Genomic DNA, 22,811 nt, shown 5'->3' with positions numbered 1-22,811 from the left:
TTTTATACACTGTTAGAAGCGATGGCTTACTTCAAACTACATTTTCTTCTGCAAGAGGTCGCATGCCAACAGCAGGTGCATAGAAGGCTAAAATGGGCTGCACTTAGGTTTCTTTTCTGTGTGCTGGAAAAACAACGTGATTGCTCCCAATGCACGTGGACTCAGTGTGACAGCCATGGGGGAAAGCATGGGTGCAGCCCCCTTCTGCGTGGGTGGGTGGAGCTGACATGTTAGGAAATGATTCATGAGCACATGCCAATGCCTGGGGACCTCTGAGCAGCAAGGCCAATCCAGAGCAGTTACAACTGTGCTCAGAGGACACTGCGAATTGGGCTGTTTTAGTGGATTCCAGTGGTAGAAAGACACCTTCACGTGGCACCTTCGTCTTTGTGAAAACTTAGCAATACCTCAGGGCTCACTGGGTTGTGCTGCTTTGCAATGGGAATATTTTTGGTTAAAATAGTCTCAGATTACAAAAGGTAGCAAACACTGATGGCAATCTCTTCTACTTAGAGAAAGTATAAAGCAAGAATTTACTGCTAGTGGCAGAATATGAATGGACAGCTACCTGCAAATCAATTGCTTCATCCAGATAAATGTTATGCTTTTCAAGACATTGCATGCAATATTGGAAAACCCCACAAAGCCAAGTCCTCATTCATCACAGTTATCACAAACTGAAAGCTTTTTGTGGGACCTGGCTGTCCATATGCTCCCTCCCTCCACACAACGCAGCACTGAAGCTGGCAGAGGGAACTCAACAAATAAAGCGTGTGTTTGTTGTTGTTAAGAGGCAGACACTAAATTTCTCTAACTACGCCTTTAATCTTAATTTAGAAAATGATTCAACCAATTGCCATGCTACCCTGTACCACATGTACTCTGAACACTGCCTGGGCTACAGCCAATTTCCAGCCATGTCCTGTTGGAGAGAAGCATCGTGTTACGCTCATGTTACATTACTGCAACAGAGGCTGCAGAATTTATCATCAGGTTGTTGCTCTTGGTTTAGATAACAGGGGAAGATGAGCTCATCTGAAAATCAAATTACAGAGAGCAAACAGACCGTCTGAAGAAAGCAGTAAATTTTGCTGGACCATTCTGTAGATTACAAGTAAATAGATAGGAGAGCTTTTACAGAGCTGTAGCAAGGACCAGACTACAAGAAGGAGCTTGAAGAAATAGAGGTGGCCATCTAGGGCACACCAAAGTAAGCCCACATCTGTTCTTTTCTATATTTCAGGTGGCTTTTCTATACCCTGAAGAAATGCAAACATCAGTTGAAACCAAGAAAGCGACAAAGTCCATGGAGAAGCTCTCGGCAGCCGAGGGCAGGGCTGGCTTTGTAACCACCCCAGGGCTTAGCAGCTTCCCAACACGGAGACTGGGTGGGAGACTACAGTGAACTTACAGTCTGCCTCTGTTACAGTTCAGTGTAAAACATACCACTGTGCAGAATCCTTCAACAAATTCTGGCTGGCATTTGAATGCAACTACTTGCACAGGAGTAGAGACAGCCATTCAGCATGAAGAAGAGCAACAGGGCACACCACCACATACCTACTCCTCCTCTTTGAACTCCTGTTACATGCAAACACGCAGCAGCATCCCAAGGGCTGATTTCCTCAGCTAAACAAATAAGGACAATCTGACATTTCTCCATTACAAGTACATTTAAGAACGGAAGATGCCAAGTGAAAACTATGTGCTCCAAACCCACCAATTTCGCTGAGCAGGAGCGACAAGGGAGTAGAAACAGACTTTCTATGCTGTTAGGATACACTGCACCATTTTCATGGTAGGAAGCTATGATAAGGAAGTGTCAGAAGTTGTATTTGTCTCCGTGGGAGTAAACAGAGTAAGTAGGCATGCTTTGTCCATCAGAAGCAGGCAGGGCTTCCTTACTGTAGGAATATGGTTTTTTCCTCACATGATTTCATCTTCTGTAGGGGAGAAATGCTGATGGAGAAATCATTTTGGTTACGAATAGTTACAGGTGTGGTCTCTGAAGTATACTTCTACCAGTTCAAAACAGAAAGGCAAGTATATAATGTTTTCTTTTGGATTCCAGAGAGGAAAATTATGATAGCTAAAGCGCTACCTTCTGTGGCTGCTTTTACTGAGGGATACGACCAAGCCAACAATTACATCTGAAAAATGCTAATAACTCATGTATCTAAAAAGTGTGAAGACTTAAAATACGCGCATGTCTACTACACGATTGAGTTTTAGTGATAGCACCTCAGTTTTCAAGTCTAAATCCAGGATGAATACCAACCCCAAACTTTTATGCAAATTAATGGCATGGGCGTGATCACTTTGAAATGCACAGCAAAGCTATGGAACACAGCACAATGGAGTCCCAGCACCAGCTCCTGCTCTGCTTTCTAACCCCTGTGTTAGCAGCTCTTTACGGTGACACTGGGGATTGTGCCAACCTTAGTGAGTGCTGCATATTACGTACCTAGGTGTGTGTGCACAGGCTTGTGACCTTCCAAAAGACTTGGATGACAATATATAGTGTGCTGGCTTTAAACTGTCATCTGATGACATGAGTTAGACGTTATGTGACCAAAATGAGGAACAGTCTTATTTGACCAAGTTTTTTAAACTCTGATTTTCCTCCAGTTACCTTCTCAGTACATGCCAAGATGCTTGTTTTTATATCCCAACAATGCCTTTTTTTGAAGCAGGGGAAAGTGAAAGAGAGTAATACAGATCTGAGACTGTTCATGTAGAATTAGATCTCCCTTACTTTTCTTGTTGAGTGCCCTCAAACCCAAAGCAGATCACGTATTACTGTGTTTTCATCTTTGTGACACAGAGGATCTCATGCCCTCAACAAAATACCTCTGCAAAAATGATTTTATCATTTCAGTATGTAAGAGGTGAATCACTGTATTTTATATCTTCAGCTTTTGCTGAAGGTCTTTTTGGTCATTTGATTTTAACCTTTCAGGGAAAAGGACGACAAGCAAGTAGGAACTCTACAATACAGCTTTTCCTAGTTATCTCAAGCATCATTTTTCTGAGGGTTCAACTTTCGAGGGTGGTGATATCAGAGCACTTGCTGGTGGACTGGATAGCCTCCAAAAGAACTGCAAAAGCCCAAAGACAGGTATCTAATTGAGATATTGCAATTGGCACATCATGTAAGAAAAATACTGTCTACTTTCTAGCCTGCTGCAAGATCCCCACAGGCTAGAAGGATCCATACAGCTGGGGTCCATGCTCCTTAGTTTTCCTTTAAGATGCCTGTTTGCACTGCAAGCTGGGAAACAACAGAACAGCTGTATGGATCAGAACAGCTGATTTCTAGTTTAAACCCATCCCCACAGGTAAGAAGGAACAGATTGCTAGCGAACAGGCCTGAGTCTTTACTAGCACTTCTTGTATTTCATTTGTGGTCATCCTGAAGACAATACCCGTGAGAGGACAAAATCAACAGAAATGAAAGATGGGAAATGCATGCCGTGTCATACTCAGAATGATACATTAGGAAGATGCAGAAACGTTTCTCATTTCCAACTCAAACTAAAAAAGGACGGCCAAAAATTAACACAATATGTGCAAACCAAGTCCTCACCTCTGCAGATTCTGCATTTGGCTTCAGACAAATAAGGTTGCCCTCCACTGTCAGGTGGCTCAGCTTGCAACAAAGTCCCAGGTACTGCATCTGGTTGATGTCCTCAATATTGTTCCCTTCCAGGTCCAAAACCTCAAGGTGATCCAACCAGGTCAGCTGGCTCAGGTCCGAGATGTTGTTATAGGCTATGTAGAGTTCCTCAGCAGAAGTAAACATGAAAACCACAGGATTGCACAAGTAACACTCAAGCTTTGCAAAATGTTTTCTAATATTTGAAATATTACATGGTACAGCATGAAATTAGCATGGAAGTGAACATTTTTCAAGTGTGGCTGTGTTACCTTAAATAGCTAGGGCTAATATGACAACAAACTCTATGCTGCATTAGGCATCTTTAGGATCAGACCTGAATGTTACTCCTCATTAAAAAAAAAAAATACTGCAGTGTCTAACTGCAGTTTAAAACTAACACGAGCAATTCAAGGCATCCAACCAAAGTCCTTTATCAAAAAAAAGGGTGAGAAGAGAACAAAGGCTACAAGTAAAGAGTATCAACTGAAGATAGGTTTGAGATCGTCATTTGGCAGGACACATCTACACTTACTTTTAGAGAGCTGCAGGAAGAGATCCCATCTAAATCTGAGAGCCCACAGCAAGCCATCCATAGGACATGGAGGTGGGACAACGTGGTTCCAAGATCCCTTATAAAAGAAACAATTTAAGCTCTATTTAAATCGATGAAGGAACTCAAGACTTGCTTTCTTTTCCCCAAGACTAGGCCACTGCTACTTCCTTCAAATCTTGCATTGTTTACAAAAAATGTCACTAAAAATGTTCAGCTTCAAAGGTGGAGAATAAAATTATACCCCTTTCTACCTCTCTCTCTCTCAGACATCTTTGTTCTTGTATGACAACATGTCACCCCAGTTCAGTTTGGTTAGGATTCATCCAAGAGCTACATCCTGGTAATTCTGTCATAAATTGCAGATAATTGCTAAGAATTAAGTGAGGTTTGCTTATGCTGGCATCATTTGCTCTACACACATAACCCAAATTAACATATCTGAGCTGATTGCACAGTCATCTCACTCCGTCCTCTTATGGAGTTACCTTTCTTCTGATTTTGCAGTTGAAAGGAATAGCACTCTTGCCAAATAACATTTTTTGAATCAGCAGAAAATTATAATCTTTTCCATCCTATTTTCCTACCCTTTAGGTCTAGCAAAATATAAATAAGGGATCATTTATATAAATTCCAAACTTCATGGTCCTAACCCAGAAAAGCACATACTGACCTGCTTAACTCCATACATGTGCGATGTCCCACTGACACTGCAACAGTGCACAATACAAAGATAATGCAAAATGCAAAAATGGTGGCAAATCAAATTGGGGGCTTAACCACCTTTCATCTTGGGTAACATTAAGTTGCATAAAGCCACTGCTCAAACATAACCAAAATACAACACTTTATCAAATCCCAAACCAACCAAAACCGCAGAATTCTCTACTGTAGCTGTGATATCAGACTACCTGAATAATGAAAAAACTAAACAGCAGGGAACTAAATATGAGGACAGTTGATCAGAGGAGGTAGAGACTAGCATGGAGTTCACAGAATCACAGCAATGGTTGAGGTTGGAAGGGACACCTGGAGGTCATCTTGCCCAACTCCCATGTTCAAGCAGGACCAGTTGCCCAGGACCACATCCAGACAGCTAAAATAGTTCTTAAACAGAGATTCTTGGACTTCAAAATTGCAGATTAGCTATCTTTTATAGTATCCATTTTTATAATATACATTATAATAAATAATATATACTTTAATGCACTGTCTAGGGAAAATTGCAGAAGATAAAAGAATATGGTCAAGGGGTCCCTTCTGATCTTGGAATAAGGGTAATATAGTTCCCTTAATCATGTCTTCTCTTTATGAACCATGGGGAAAAAGAGTAGCTTTACATTGCCCTCTGAGAACCTCTTGCAGCTTTGATGCAGCTTTGCAGCAAAACCCCCTACAGTCAGATTGCCTGCTTCAAGGATACTGCACAGCCAGCCAGTCCAAGAGGCCAGGAAGGAATGCTTTTACAAGTGGGGATAGATGTATTTTTGTCTGTGTTTTTTGTTCTTTCTTTCTCCACCATCTGAACTATTGGGAAGGGCCACGTCAGGAGAAAGGAGACTGCATAAGGCTGAATAAAAGGATGGATGCATAGAAAAACAACCCCAGATGCCTCTTGCCTGTGATTTGCCAAATACAGGGCTGAATAGGAGCTTCTAGGGTGAAACCAGGGATTTTCACCCCTCTGCCTTCTGGGGCATGGTTTGTCCGTCCACAGGCATCATTCAGGCCTATCTCACTTCATCCATCCTCTACCACTGCAGGGGCCCCAGACATGGGGTATCTCTGATCATCCCTTCCCTGGATGCTGCAGATTTAAGTAAGCTCATGATGGATGTGCCATGCAATGTGTTTACTTAGCATTTTATAGCCTTTGAAGTACAAACAGTGCAGCTGATCTAATGGCCAGAACAAAGCAAATAAGAAAAATCTCAGTCACACGACACATCTCTTTCTGTCTAAGGCTACTCCTCCTTACAGGAGAAAACCCTCAACTGACATAAACCACAACTCCACTGAATTTTGTGCATCTAGGCAGCTTGCCCGTACTGACGCAGGACGTCGCCATCTAGTACAGAGACGCAAGGATAAAGCAAGCCATGCACACACAGGAACTCCCTTACACGGTTCCTTCTGTGAACTTGCTGCAAACTCACTTTACCTCGTTCCTTAGCTATCAGGGCAATCAGGAACACTTACCATGGTGTCACTGTACCTGTGACCAGATAAGCCCCTAAAAAGATGGTATTTTGTCAGATTTCTTTCCAACTACTCATTCAGATTTGCCTGACCTGAAGGCTTGTATGTCATCACATCCCCAGACTTGCAGAAGATCTTCCACAACTGTTTACGTTGTGCATATTTTATAAACAAAACAAACACTGGTTCTAAGGCTTCCTTAAGGAACAGATGCCTCCCAAAGTAATATTTGCAGAAATTTATTACTAGATTTGCAACCTGTGTGCCTATAATAAGAAAGAAACTAAATTAAATTATAAAAGCAGAACCTACCATCAACCAAGGCCAACACATCCATAAACACAAATATGGCATTAGGAGTAACACGAAGGAATTACATTGCTTGTTTCATGACCCACTTCAAGCACTGATGAGTTTTTCAAATTTCAGACTAATTTTGGTGCAGAATTTTCTTTTCTGTAAACCACTGAACATCCATAAAGGAAAGCGGTCCCTCTCATTTTTGTATCGTTGAAACAAGTGCTTCTGATAGACAGTGTGTTTATTAGGCCAGCAAAACTGAAGACAATCCTAGCCTGATTACTTTACATGTGGTATCGTAAGGTATGATTAATTAATTTTATTTTTATTTTGCCTTGTACTTCCTAACTGAAGGTCTTTTGCCACAGAAGGAGCTTGTGGTAATATGCTTGTTCCTAATGTTTCTCTGTCAATATAAAGGATGCCAAAACAAAGCAATGGATTAATTCCCAAGCAGTTTTTACACAAGGCCCAGAGAAGAAATAGCTATCCCCTCTACTGCTAAAACCTTGATCACTTCATGCATTTTGAAGAAGCAGTCCCCTGCTCCTACTCAGAGGTCAAGGGTCCCAGAGTTCAATCATATTTCCTTCTGTGCATTATAGTTTTCAGTCCCAGTGCCGGCTACGGCTAAACCCAGTGCACACAAATGGGCTCAGTCCCTACTCACACCGTCTGCTAAAAGTCACACACAGCACGTATTCACTATGAATTATCAGCTAATGAGTCTTCAAGCATTCTCCTGCTGCAGACACTATCGGAAGACACTAATTTAAATGACTTCTAAAACCTACTTGCCTTACTCTTCACAGTTTAAGCTGCCAAGTGTATAGTCTCAAATCCATTCCAGTTTCATTCACGGGTTGCAGCTCTGACTCTCTTGCAGCTAACTTTGGCACAAGTCAGGAGTAGCATGTTTAAGGTTAATACTAATCAAAGTTGATCAGTATTAGTATTCCAGACAAAGGAATTAGGTTGTATATCCCATGTCTTGGGTACTTGCAAAAGGCAGAACTGCCATGTGTTTGCAATGCAACCCAGTGTTTGATATCAGTGCCTCATTATTCAAAAATGCTTACAGACACCACAGAAAAGAAAAAAACATGGAAGTAAATGGGAACTGGTTTCTTATGAGGCTACAGTTGGCTGTCCCAAGCTCACCTTTAACCCATGAAGCAAGATACTAAGGAAGCACGAACTTTGTTGCACTAAGCGTTTGGTATCACTTGGCCCACTTTCGCTCTCTGTTTCAGGAAAGAGAGCTAGCAAGCAGAGGTATCTTCACCCTCTGCCCCTCCACAAGAGCACTCCAGCTCTTATGGAGAGCAAATGACTGCTGTCCCTCCTTCCCTGCTACTGTAGACAGGCAGCAGTGAGGAGAAGAGACAAAATTACTTTTTCTTCCGCCCAGGCCCGACCGCAGAACTCGCTGCAAGTTAAAGCCAGGAACAGTTCCCCTCGCTGACTCCGGGGTCATGCTAGCTGCTGGGGGAGCCTAAAATTACAGACCCAGGAGTAAAGATCTGCAGGGCCAAACTGTTACTGCATGACCCAGAACTTTAGGCTGGGCGGAAGAGCGTGCTCTCTACCCTGAGAGCACGGCTGCTGTAAGGTGTAATGGCAACGTAACTCCAAGTAAGCTGCTTCCGACATTTTCTGAAAATACTTCTGAAATATTCTGGCTTGTGGGAAGAGAACTTAAGAACTTGCAAGAGATGGGAGTGCCTCCTCTGGGACCAGCTCTACCGTATCTGGCATGTCCACCTTGGAGGGGGTCAGAGCAAAGCAAGGAGTTGTGTGAGTGTGCACAACCACTGTGTGCATGCAAGTGTGCACACAGGTATGTTTTAATTTAAGTGCAGAGGTCAGATCAGCCCAAATTGCATCTCGTGACTTTTTAACAAGAAACAGAATTAATGAGAATCTGCACTCTAATAATAATTTACCAGCATAAATTAATTTAATATAATAATAAACTCTTACTAATGGTTTACCAGGGTAGTAAGAGAGAAAATCCACTATAATTATACATGTAGTGTAACAAAACACCCCTCCCCCAAAATAATCATTGACTGAGACTAAAATTAATGAGACACGTCAGACACCAGAACCCTCCTGTATTAGGCATGATATAAACATATAGAAAATGAGAGCATCTATTCAAAAAATAGGGTAGAGAATATGACTGAGAAGTTTGACAGCTGAAATAGGAAAAAGATGAGACATTGTACAAAGCTGGTGGCAGTTGGTCGTATGACGCAGCGCAGGAGGGGCCCAGTGATGTGCAAACAACAAAGAGCATATAGAAAGAACCAGAGGACACTGTAGAGGAAATGTAGCTCCCATTAATATACACAACGGATAATTCAATTCTAGTGGACAAGTGTCCTGTCCCGAGTGACGTGGAAGCCAGGAACTTTACAGAAAGGGCAAGGAATTAATAGGCAAATCAATTATATATCCTGCTCACTTCTGCTATAGTTCATACAGGTCAGGTTTGAAGCAGAGACAGAGCATGGGGTGGGAATGCGTACATCATATCTTTGGTTGTGATAAACAGAGGATTACAGCCTCTGAGGTTGCCAAACCAGTGTCCTCCAGAGTAATTACTCCCCATGCACACCCCTACGCACTTGCTTGCAGAACACGCACTGAATACTAGATCACGTTTTCAGTATTCAAAAGTGCCAAGAAACCAACATAGACCCCCCTCAGTTTCACCTTGAACCCACAAACTTGCATTTATAATTGATTTAAAAAAAAAAATATTAATAAACTGAAGGGTTTGAAACCTGGATTCCAACTATCTCCAGATACTGCTGCAGGGATGGGAACCCCTCAAACAGCTCTGTGTGTCTGTGAGGGTCTTGGCAACACTTTCCCCCCCTTGTGCATAACCATTTCGGATTTTTTCCCATGAAATTTGATGCTCCCATCTTGTCATCACTTCCTCAGACTGGGGGGAGAGCACAGGGGCAAGGAACAGTTTGGCTTACAACACCTAATAACAAGTTTGAGAAATAATGTGTTCTTCCATTAATCCAACATCCTTGTTCTTCAGGGATTGATTCACTCCAGCCAAAATTTTACTGGACACAGACCAGACCTAGAGAGCCAAATCCTGCTCTTGGTTTCACCACAATAAATCCTGAATAGCTCCACTGAGCTCAAGCTACCCAGTAAACACTTACAACAGCACAATTCTGAACACATTCATCAGCTTGCAAACTGGAAGCTGGTTTCGAATCATTCACCTAGAAATAAAACACTAACTCCACTGAACCTGCAAGCAGGATCTCAAAGCACACATGCATCTGTTGGATAAATCTTCAGTAGCAATACATCTAAAATAGCCATTGATGCGGATATTATTTATTTTTAAAGGTCTCTCCGAAAATGAATGCACTGGTAATCAGAGATATTTAGATACTAAAAGAATGACCAAGCCACAGCCTTACAAAACAAAGGAAAAAAAAAATAATCTCATCTCTAATCTACAGAAATCAAGTTGAATTTATCAAGCTGCACTGTGATAACACTGATCCGGTCCATATGTCAGCACACAATGGTTTGGTTGTACAGACAATTCTGACATCAGAAGCAAAAACTTTTAAAGCCTGAATGTTATTTAAATCAGTAACATATGTTCTATTAGGAAGCTTACATAATAGTTTCATTGTACTCTCAAATAGCTGTAAAGTATTCAAAATTGTAAAACTGATTGTACGCATGTGTTGCTCGTACTTGATCAAATCCACAACACAGCCCGCAACTCTGCAAGCAGTGCTGAGGCCACGTCCTTATGTCCTCGTAGTGTCCTTTTGCAGTCAAACAAATGTCATATGAATGTGAAGACCTGGCTCGCTTTGTAGTATTGCAGCCTTGGTTGGTTTTGCACTTACTCTTCCAAATTCAAGTAGTAATATGCTGAAAACCGTCAGGTTGGGTCTCCTGTGTCTTGCACCTCACACAGCCATGGCATGCAGGTTGCCTTCAGCATCTTATGCTCCCTTGCACAAGTGTGAACCACTGCCCAAGATGTAAGATAACAAGGATCGTGCCCCATCTGTTACTGCCAGAAGCCCACTTTTAGGCTGAAATGCCATGGAAATGTAGCACCTAATATTCTGGCCTCATTCTTCCTTCTGAACTGTGCAGCTTTTTCACAGTAAGGGTTCCTAACCCTGTTGAGACATGTTGTTGGAGACTTCTAAGCAAAAAGAGACCTTGCTAGGCAATTCTCAACTCATAAGCTTAAACACATCAGAAGGCGGCAAGCGTGTTTTAGGGCGAACAGAAAGCATGCATCTACCAAAGGTCTTTCTAAATAACAACCGCATCTATGAAATTCTGTTTTCATAACTCCCTTTTACATGCAAACGAAGAATTTCTATATGAATGAAAAGTTATTGTTGCCAAAGGTCTTTGCAGTAGGGTGTCTCTGTTGACCCATCTTTTTGAGGCAACCTTCACATGAATTAGAGGCTGTTTTCCAAATGGGCTGCAGTGCTGATGCCACTGGCAATATTTCTCCCAACAAAAGGATTTCACTATTTCATTCCAGGGTTGGGGTTTTTTTTGGTTGGTTTGTTGCTTTTGTTTGAAGTTTCAAGTTTGGAAAGGGGGAAAGGTCTGGCATATTGCTTTTTTTACCTGTGGATCTCTCCCACACTCTTCGCTGACAGCACAATGGATCTCTGAGGAGGAAATGCAACTCCTCCAGTGCTGCACAAGGGGTGAATCAGGGAGAGCATTCAGGGTTTCACATTTTGTCCAGCCTGCGACTCTGCCTTCTCAGCTTCGTCACGCCAAAGTGAGAGGCAGCTGCTGCAGCTTTCATGGGCTTGCTAAAGCGAAATGCAATTATCAAGGAGCCACGTGCTTTTGGCCAGCACTTTCTCTAAAGCAAAAGCCTGAAAGCAAGGACAGGAGACTACCTGGCTACAGCAGTCAAAATCACGAACCGTTCAAGGCAGTTTGGTTGTTGTCCAGGACTGGAACCAGAGACCACGCCAGTGGCCCTGGTAGAGTACTTGAGCTATGCTGTGGACACATCTGTTACCAATGCTTCAACCAGAGTAACCACATAAAAATCCTTGTTCCACTACTACCACCAGTGCCAAACATCCCCCTACGTTCAGCACGGCCAACATCTGGTGCTAGCAGGCGAGGATGGCATCTGGAGACAGAAGATGACAACAGAGGAAGAAGCCAACCCTGACAAGATACATCTCTGGGCCATTCCTGACTTACAACATTTTCACTCATCATTGCTGCTTCTCATTGCCTCGTTGAACTCGCTGTAGCAACTGCAATATTACACTAAGTGCTATGCTACTTGCAAGCACTTTATTTTCCATGTCAGATTATACCTCATTTAAACTAAAAATGCTTTGCTGAGACCAAGAGGAGAGAGGTATTTGTAAACGAAATTGAGTGCTGATACACACGCTTCTGTAACTAGTCATAATCGTGCTTAAGTTAACCCAGCCACTTACTTCTGTTAAAGTTAATACACATGAAATGCAGCTTCAGTTTCAAGTGCTCTCATTTTTAGTTACTGTCAAAAAAACCTAGAGCAGAATAATGGGTTTGATCAACATTGATGTACTCAGAGTCAGGAACAGCAATTCCCTAACACATGAATATACAGCCTGTGTGGGAAGGATAATGCAATTTTGTGTTAATTTCCTTTTGATCATTAAAACTGCTTGTCAGCTTAGTTACTGTTAGTGTTTTAACAATGAAAGATCAGTTGCTTTAACTCAGCTCCCACAATCTGAAAGGAATAGGGGTTGCCACAGTGCACTTCTGTGGGCCAAGACTGGCCCTTGATTTTTTTTTTCTACCCTACTCCAGCTCCCACCCTCTGCATGTAGCTGCGCCCCAGAGATGCTGTCAAAACCCAACACGCCATGCTGCATCTCACTGGGTGCATTACATCTTCCACAAGAGCAAGTGAATTTTCAAATAGGATAAAATTGAGACACACAGTAAATAAAACTCTCACACCCACGTATCCATTGCCCCTCCATTTAGCCCCAGAGCTACTGACAGTTTCTATAGTTTTGGCAATCGTTCATTCTCATTGTTGAAAGTTTACATATAGAAAAAATAAAGGATAATGAAACAGTGGTTACAGAATGAGTTAGTTACATTGAAGAAATGAATCCCACAGCACTTTAAAATTTCCTGCATGAATAACTTTTAAGTCTCCCACATGTTGTGTGCCTGTTTCATAGTATGTTCCAGGTCTGAGCTTTGACAGAGTTAAGACAGATATACTGCAACTTTCATTTAATATAGATCTCATCCTTCAAAACCAACCCTTGAAACTTTTAATACTGCAGGGTAAGCAGAAGGAATATTCTGTAAAAGACCCAAATCAGCTGACAGATTCAATGGTGTTACGACACATACCACAAAAAAAGCCCCCCAAGCCCCTTTTTCTGAGCACCAGAAAAACTGGAATTTTAGATTAATTGACCACACAGAACTAAAGAATTGGATCAGCTGTGAGTTGTTATTCAACTTTTGTCATGGTAATGGCTATAGAGTTTCCACTGGAAAAAAATACTTGACATACTACAAAAATGGGTTGATATGAAAACCTAGAAGGAAAATGTAATTTAAAGTGATTTAGTCTGAATGTACAGTTGCTGGAATGCAGGTTCTTGAGATTCTTTAGATCTGGCATATTTGTATGACACTAATGATTTTCTCCTGTGGCTGATGGTCATTTCTTCTCTGTACCTTTTCCTTCCTTTCTTCTTTTATCTGTGCATATAATCAGTAAGAAAACAGAAAAAATACAGAAGCTTGCAAGGAACAGATACAGGTACAACTTGGGCGTGTGAATGGCTGGCAAATGCCAGTTGACTTCCTCCAAATTTCTCTTCTCTCTCAGCCTCTAATGTTGACCTCAGATTTGGCATGATAGATTTGTCTCCATATGTCCCGAGTCAAGACTTTTTCCTTAAACAATAGCTTCAAGGGAGACTTTCTCTGCTTGTACTGGCCTCCAGATGTTCTTTTACAAGAAGCAAACGAAATGCAGAAGAGAAGCTTGGGGACCTCAGAGCCCATCAACCTGACTACTGAGGCAGATGAGACCTTATAGATTTCCATACTGAGGGTGTTACTACAAGACAGAACCTCAGCATTTATTTCACAGTACACCAACAGACATCCCAAATCTGGTGCAGGTGTGCTAACTGGATGTAATAGCAAATTCCACACCCCATCCTTGAGTTCTTTCAATCAAATTCCCACTCCGAGAGGATTTAGCAGTAGATGTTGTAATGTGTCCTCAGTCATGGAGATGAGCATTACTGCAGAAGTGCAAACCCTCACAAGGGCTCTCAGCTGCCAGAGATGTCGCTGATCAGCTCTACTGATCAATGGAGAGACTTCATCAGACGTGAGCAGACTAATTGTTCTAGCTCCACAGCGCCCTCTCACCAACGCAAGTCTCAAATAAACAATTTCAGAGGAGCTCACACAAAATTCTCCCACCCATCTTGACCTAGCTTTGGAGGCAATGGTAGTTACCACCCACAAGTAACAGTTCCTTTATAGACTAATTTGCAATGGTTCCTTTACAGACTACCAACAAGCTCACCAAAATGGTACACAGTCTTTGTGCAAGAGAAATACATACCGTGTAGACTTTCAACAAGCTGATGAGTTGGGATAAAAACCTTCATTGGCTATGTTCTATACTGATCTTGAGAAAAGCAATTCTATTAACTTGAGAGGCTAGCTGTTGGCTGTGAAGTAAGGGAAAATATTCCCCGCAACAGCTGCAGAAGAGTCATGTAACCCACTACCTGCCACATTATTCAAAAGTGGACACTCACACCATGAATTTCAGTGGCTTTCTGTATCTCTCCAGCAAAAATAAAGGTTTCCAAATTGACATACCTATCAATTTTTACATGAGCTAACTCAAACACATTGTACAAACAATCTGGTATCAGTGTTAAGTACAGATGGTAGGAAATGGAATAACTATTTCACAAGACACAAGTATATAGATATTCAGTTTTCTTTCAAACTGTTGAGACTAATGTTTCTTCTGTACCATTAAGTTAGCTTGGGAATGCAAAAAGGAAAAAACCTCAGTGAAGATGGCTACGAGTGGTATTTAATATTAACGAGCGTATAAGGTAGAGAGAGACAACTCCCTCTGAGTTTAAAAGTAAATACCAGTTAACTTAAACTATTTAATAAAAAATAATGAGATTCTTGAAAAAAAGCCCCAACAATCCACTCAGAAAAAACTGCACTTTTACCTTAAAGTAGCAGGAATAATCATTGCATATTGCAGATTAGAGCAAATACTCAAAATATACAGAATTTGCTTATTTACATAGATGAACCTTACAGAAAGTTGTGGTTTAATCCCAGCCGGCAACTAAGCATGACGCAGCTGCTCACTCACTCCCCTCCACCCAGCAGGATGGGGGAGAGAATCAGGAAAAAAGTAAAATTTGTGGGTTGAGATAAAGACAGTTTAATAGGTCAGAAAGGAAGAAAATAATAATGATGAGAATAATAAAATGACAATAGTAATAAAAGAATTGGAATATACAAAATAAGTGATGCACAATGCAATTGCTCACCACTCACCAACCAGTGCCCAGTTAGTCCCTCAGCAGCAACATGTCCCCAGTCCAGGCCAACTCCCCCCAGTTTATATACTGGGCATGACATTGCATGGTATGGAATATCCCTTTGGCCAGCTTGGGTCAGCTGCCCTGGCTGTGTCCCCTTCCAACTCCTGTGCCCCTCCAGCCTTCTTGCTGGCTGGGCATGAGAAGCTGAAAAATCCTTGGCTTAGTACAAACACTACTTAGCAGCAACTGAAAACATCAGTGTGTTATCAACATTATTCTCATACTAAATCTAAAACATAACACCGTACCAGCTAATAGAAAGAAAATTAACTCTACCCCAGCTGAAACCAGTACAAAGGTCCTTTTGACAATGGTGGCTGTATTGTTTAAACACATAAGAGTGACAAAATAAGACTCATTATACAAACAAACAGATTTTCAAATATTTTAAAAATCTTCCAGTATGATTTAACAACCATATTTTAATGTGTATCTTTTATAAAGGATAAAATTTATGCTACCGATTCTTACTGTTTCTAGGGTCAAAATTTAACATGTGGCAATAAAACCTTTTTTTTCTTTAAGTTCCTATGGAACAAATGTTACTTTTAAAAACTGGATTTACCTTGGGATGCTGAGAGCAAGAACTTAAAAAAAAAAAAGTGGGACCTTAATAGGCATAATTACTATAATTATAAATAAGGGCAAGATAAACTAAACCACAATAAACAGAGTAAACCAAACCTCTGCAAGTTCTTGCCTATGGTGAGATGAAGCAGTAGAAAGTGCAGTGGTAGGACTGTGAGGCTGATGAAGTTCAAACCAGGAGATGCCACAAACAGTCTTACAAACATGCAAACCTTCATAAAACTTCTGTTACCAAAAGTGGGTGATGGGTTTCATGACTAAACCTTTGTGTTCAGGTTCTCACCTCCATGAGAAGAACACACAGCGCAGCTTAAGGCAAAAGGTGAAGAATGTGCTCGCATTATACCTGCTGATGGAATGGCAAACTTCACCTCCTAAAACACAAAGGCATTTCTGTATTTATTTTTGCAGGTATTGATCTACCCCTGAGAGACTTGAAGCACCCTGTAAAGATCTCAGGATAGATGGGTAAAACTTTGCCAAACAGCAAATCAGAAACCAATCTAGAGAAGAAGAATTGTGCATGTATTTTAGGGGAAAAATAGCAACAGGTCCTTTGTGTGCAGTAATGAGTCCACAGAAAATAAGAACAACTAAATCAACTCCTGCATGGAGAATAATTTATAGAAATTAGATTATAAAAACTGATTGTACACTGAAATTCTATTTATTTCTTCATTGTTTATTCATATTGCTTGGCAGTTACCAACTGATGAATACAACCACATGGCTTAATTTCCCCTCCAATCTGACTCCCTCCCAGTTTTAAAATCAGCACTTACCTTGCATTCCAAGAACATAATTTCCCACTGAATACAATTATTTTCAATAAAAAAAAACCAAACAAGATGCAGACAAGCAACTCTTTTGTAGGAGAGAATCAAAACAACCTACAAACCCATTAAACTAAATCTAAGATTATTTTCCTACCTATTTCCATGAAGACGACTCTTCCACAGCTGGATAGCTCCACTGGCAATGGGCTAATTACTACTGCTTCCCAACCCAGTTCTTTGAGTTTTCTCAGACAATGATTATAACCATTCTTTCTCATCACTAAAATGAACATTAAGGTGTAAATTTTTATAAGTGACCCCTGACATTGGCAGCTGAAACAGAGCAGCTGCAAACCCTAATAGCCAGGCATGTAAGCACTTATTTGCTAGCAGAAATCAGCTAGTTATTACCAACATTTTTATTTATCATATTATAGTTGCTATCCAGAGCATGTAAGTGAGATCATGATCTCATTAGGCAAAGCCTTGTACACAACTCTTTCAAAAGACTGTGTCTGCCCCAGAGTAATATATAAACAACTGAGATTGAAAATACGGTGAATTTCTACAGCTAACCCAGGATGCTGTAGAAACAACAGCTAACCCAGGAACTGAGTCATATTTTTGAAGTCCTGGTCCAGCAGCTCAGCCACAAAGCCTAGTCTTGCCACAGCCTAGTCTAGCCAAAGCGTAGTCGGCCACAAAGCCTCTAGTCATCGCCATTGCTATCTCCAGTTGGTTCAAAGAGTAAAGCTGCCCCTGTAATCCCAGAGACTGGAATCAGGTGAGCTTGTGGACTACTAAAAGGTTCTTCATTCACTAAAAGCAATTGGTGCATCTTAAGTAATTACTACTTGTAAGCTAACAGTATTTGTAAGACCACAACACTGATTAATATAGATTTTCAGAGGTTCCCTTTGGAAACGACAAAAGCTTTTATCTATGTGCTTTCTTGATGAAGGAAAGAAAAGGAGAAATGGTGTACAGACTGTGAGCCAGACATGTGGTTTTGCAGGTATGGATGCATGTACTTGTTTCTGCTCACTGACCTTCAAGGAGGAAGGGCTGAATTCTTCCCATGGGACCAAACAGTCTACCCTCAAACACCAGAGAAAGAATGCAGGACACCTCTATCCTCAGACCTTCTCACAAGAAGGGAAAAGCTGAGAAGTGTCCACCATCTCCACTCTAGTCCCCTGACCTCCTGGAACACACTGTACTGTCAGCACATTTGCACCTAGGGAGTGCTTGCTTCGAGATGAGCTGCAGCTCCTGGCTGGACAATGCCAAATGAAGCCGGACCCCAGAGAAAATCATACATAGAAAAGGTTTGAGGGCTTCATGTCAACAAGCCCAGGCTCCAGCAGAGGTATTTACTGCTCAAATGTTCAACAGAGCTACGTTAGCAAGGTAGTGGCTGAGGCAGCAGTAAAGAGAAGCTGATGGTGAGAAGAAGATGGGTGCATGGCATGAGAAAACACCCTGAAAGGAAAGGGCACTTTTTACCAAATATACTCAAAGTGGTGTGTCTATTCAGATGGTGGGCAGAGAAGGAGCACAATTATTTATTAAATGATGGGCTTACCTTACCTTGCAGGTGTCTACTGGCGGACTTGCTGCACGCATTATCTATTATTTATTTACTTTGCTATTTCACTAGCCACGTTCATGCTGCAAAAAGTGTTGTGGTCTCTGATGATCTCTTATGGTTTTCATGCCCTGTATTGTACTGCAGCTTGGATCACAAAACAGAAACATGATAGCGGTGCCCTGGGGTGAAGAAATCTACCTCCATGGAACTGCTCAGGTGACAATGAGAGCAGATTCTCTCTGCCCAGTCTAAGATGAGATGAATGCACTAGACCCTCCACACTGACCCTGTTATAACCAGGAGACCTTTAAACTTGGAGCTGCAATGGTAGGACTTGCCTCATAACCCTGTTCCTTACAGGTACGCTCTGTACCTGAGAGCCTGAAATAGCTAGCAGGTGGAACTTCAGCTAGAGAAGGCTGCATAAAACATAGTGCTGAAGGCAAGAACCATGGAAAGACACTGCAAGGCTATGAACTTGTTTTGATGTCCTCCGTGCTTGCTGCAGAATGGAGCCTGAGCTCCAGAACCACAACAGTGCATTTGTGCAGAAAACAAGTTCGGCTCCACTTGCTGGTGAATCAGCCCCTCAGACTCCCTGATATCTAAGGTCATAAAGACATTCACACTCTCTACTTTGGGCACCTGACCTCATAAAATTAAACCAAGAAAAGATAGAAGCATTACATTACCTTCCTAGTCAAGGGAGAGCTAGGCATCTCAGAGAAGTCTACCCAGAACAGATAAATGGTCAAAGCAATCAGATTTCCCTAGGGCCTAATGCAGACAGGCTGATCATACTTTACTGAAAATAATCTGCTCAACTGAAAGCAGCTATATTTCTGTCCCCAAATCATTAACTTTTATCAACAATATGAATGTCCTTAAAACTGTCAATGCTAAATAAAACCTGAGGTCACAGCAATTTTGCCAAGGTTTGCAATATTGCCAGGGATCTGCAAGCATTGATACAGAGAAGACTCATTAATACAGAGATTAAGATTTAACTCAAATGCTTTCCTAGCTCCTGGCAAGCACCCAAAGTCCTCAAAGAACATGTTCTTAAGATAGACTTCATAGCAACCTTAACCACTGAAGGACTTTCAGACTGGCTACACAAAAGAAACAACAGAAACACTTCCTAAAGAAACTAGCTTGCATTTGAAATTAAATGCTTTTCCCATTCAGAAAAGCAACTGTTAAAGTAAACAGTGATGCTCTGGGCACTAAAATACGGACCTGAAGAGATTCACTCCAACCAAAAAAGAGCAGTGGTTCTCTGACTGCATGTGTAAGTACAATCTAGAGCAAGAACACCCTGATCCCTCATTAAACCCTGTAGGCAACTACTGTAATACAAACAAATAATCTGTTGACAAACATTTGCATCTTTAATGCAAACAAACTGAATTGATTTTAGAAAATATTTGGGGATTTTATCTACCATAAAAGCAACGCTGATCCCTGTTGCACAGAACTCATTGCACTTACATGTAGTACCTATGTTACATGCATCAAATGTAATAATCCAGTAATTGCAAAAAATTAGAAATGACAGGCAGAAGAAAAAGCAAACTGAAGGAAAAAAAATAGCAAGGAAAAGAGTAAGTAAAAATTACAAGGAAAAAAGAAATTTAGGGGAATGATGCCCCTAATTTTTTTCTGTTTGAGAGAAAACTATCCAGCAAATAGTGGGTGCCCACAAACACACTATCAGCAATACATCAAATTTTGGGCTGATCAGTGTCACGGCTCAGTCTTAAACAAGATGGTGTAACTTGGTCTAGATCCAGCAAAGCACTTGGACTAATGTTAAATTCTCAGTTTGCAAGCAGTTCCACTGAAGTCAGACTTCTTGTGACTTTAAGAGGTGATCATTTGCTTAAACTCTTTTTTGGATAACTACCAAGGAGTAATACTGCTAAGTTCAGATCAGGAAAGATCCTGATTCAGGTCTCAAAAATATTTTGAAACTTTGGTTTAAAGCCCTTGCCCTCAATTAAGAAAGAATTAGTTTGGTTCTGGTTTCTTAAAGTCATGAAATGATCAGTAAAAGCCTTACTCAAATCACTTGGCTCACATTTTGAGTTATTTTTTCACAGTCAAGAGGGCTTGGAAATTTTCAAAAAGTGAACACAGAGATTCCTGTGTAGCCAGTCTTGTCCCCAGGAGCTGGTGTTAAAAAAAAATAATTTAAAAAAAATCTATCCTAAGACTCATAAAAGCATGAGAATTGTTGAATTTCAACATACTCTGCACCTTGCTCATTTGAACCTTCAGGAAAACTGTCTCATTTCCACTCTCCCATGATGACTTTACTGACCCAAATGGACCAGAATTACTGTCCTCTTGTTCTGGGGGACTCTTCTGCAATAGGGCAAGAGCAATTTGAGAACTGCATGCAATGCAGACTGCAGCAAAGAAATGTTAACTATCTGGATGAAGGAAATCTGTTTTCCTTTTTTCCTATATCTCTCATACTTACTTTTGTCCCATCATTCTGCAGTCTCTGCATTTCATCTCACTTCAAATATAATAACCTCTCTCTGTTACAACCAGTTGCTTATGTAGCCCTGGGAGCAGACCAGTCTTCTGCTGGCTACAATACATAGGGCTGAATGGGAGGAAATGAACTTCAGCTGGTGAAACAGCTTCTGCTATAAACTTATGGGAACCAGTTCCTGAGATTCCCCTATCTGATTTAAAAGCCCTTTCTTAAAGATATCTATGCAACATTTTTAAACAGAACTTTTCATTCATTCCTGAATTGAGAATAAAAGCAATCTGATAAAAAAATATATAGGCTACATGCCAAAGCAGAAGTAGTAATTCATTGGCCTTGAAATATAGTTCTTTTACTGGAAACATTACAAAGATGAGGATCGTGTGTCATCACAAAAAAAAAAAAGGCAGTTTTTAACAGGCACTCTTCAGAATAGGCTCCACATTTCATCCTCAATTATCAGTTTATAAATCTAGAATTTCTTAGCTGCTAGCAGATGGGCAAAGGTCACCAAACAAGGGGCTCATAAAATTGGTGCGATTTAGAAAATTAACGATGATCTGAACTAATTTCTTTTCACAGTACACTGGATTTTCCAGAGCTGTTCCCCTTTAGCAAAGGGCCAGTAGAAAACTAAAACCCAGAAACAGCCAAAAAAGAAATTCCCTTTCAACTGCCAAGATGGATTATCTGCAAATACGCTTGGATGTATTTTCCTTATGGATTAAATTAAATAGTTGATAATATCATCCTGCACTTACATATAGCCTTTCAAAGTTTCAAGTATTCAAAAGTAAGGTTTAGGAGGGTTGGGGAGGGACCATGAGTTTACAACTAAAGTAGCTCAACCACACACCCCATCAAAGGAATCAGAAATCCTTCAGGAACTACCAGGAAAAGCTAATATCCAAACTCACTGACCTAGCAAGCCTTGCTCTCCTATAGAAAATTGTAATACACAATTGATTCCTCACTCCCAGAACATCCCTCCTCTGATTTCTATCGAACGGCAAATGGCAACACACACCTCAGCATCCTCACAACTTAAGTTCCTACATGAGGTTGACAGGAGTAAACATTTCAAAAATATCAGTAACTAGAGTCAGGATCATAAATCCTTATTTTGACATCTCCCTATACACAGTTTACTATCAAAAGAATTCTTCCCCCGTTTTCAAACTGAAAAAAGATGTTTTAATTCCATTTCATTTTAAAATAATTAGTAAATTCTACCCCACAAGACAGAATGAAACAAAAATAAAGTGACAAAAAGCAAGTTTCCCATCTTATTACCCACTCATGCATACACCCTGACAGTCTTTTGTTTGTAATGATTCACCATAATACATTTTTTCACATAATATAGCGTGAAAAGAATGTCTGCTTTTAACATCCCAAGTATATATTAAACACCCTCTATCTTTTGCTTGCTTTTCTGTCCTTATCTTCTTTTCAGTAAACAAACCAATCTTCCAGTTTGTCCTTATGAGACACTTCCTGTTATCTGCTGCCCATTTTCAAATTACAACCACAACGATTCTGACCTTATGGCTGAAAAAGTCTGTGGGAATTACTTTTAGTGACGTGGAAGAACATTTCTTCTATCTTCCTCAAAAACCTCAGTTGCAAGGGTTTGGTTGAATACAACAAAATAGTCACTTTTTGGACAGAATTCAAACATCAGCAAGTTTAATTTGGAAATAAGATTTTTAAACATTTCTGAGTAAAAGGCAACAGCCAGCTAGAATAGAAGCAACTATGTTACATTAGCTACAACAGACATCACTACTGCCGCGACAGTAACGTTGCTTTAATGGGCATTAAATTGACATGATGCAGACATCCAAAAATAAAGTTCAAGTACCCAGGCTGTGCTTGCATGGGCTGTGCCCTCAAGTGATCTGTGTTTATCAATGACAGATTGTCAAAATGGGAATTAATAAAGGAAAGCTACTGCTGTACTACACT

The 22,811-nt window shown here is 40.8% G+C and overlaps 1 protein-coding gene across 1 annotated transcript in view; it reads right to left on the bottom strand.

Annotated features, from left to right (window-relative positions):
• The window catches only part of LRRC56 (leucine rich repeat containing 56), a 65,405-nt gene that overhangs the window by 11,805 nt on the left and 30,789 nt on the right, over nt 1–22,811 (bottom strand). Inside the window, exons 5-6 of the mRNA XM_049819678.1 lie at nt 4,191–4,287; nt 3,587–3,784 (exon numbers count right to left, since the gene is read on the bottom strand). Of these exons, the coding sequence (XP_049675635.1) occupies nt 3,587–3,784; nt 4,191–4,287 (295 nt within the window). The remainder of the gene's footprint in view (nt 1–3,586; nt 3,785–4,190; nt 4,288–22,811) is intronic.

Source organism: Accipiter gentilis, chromosome 17 (assembly GCF_929443795.1).
Source record: "Accipiter gentilis chromosome 17, bAccGen1.1, whole genome shotgun sequence".
Taxonomy (NCBI): domain Eukaryota; kingdom Metazoa; phylum Chordata; class Aves; order Accipitriformes; family Accipitridae; genus Astur; species Astur gentilis.
The sequence above is the reverse complement of the archived record's forward strand: the minus strand, read 5'-3'. Positions and strand labels throughout refer to the sequence as shown.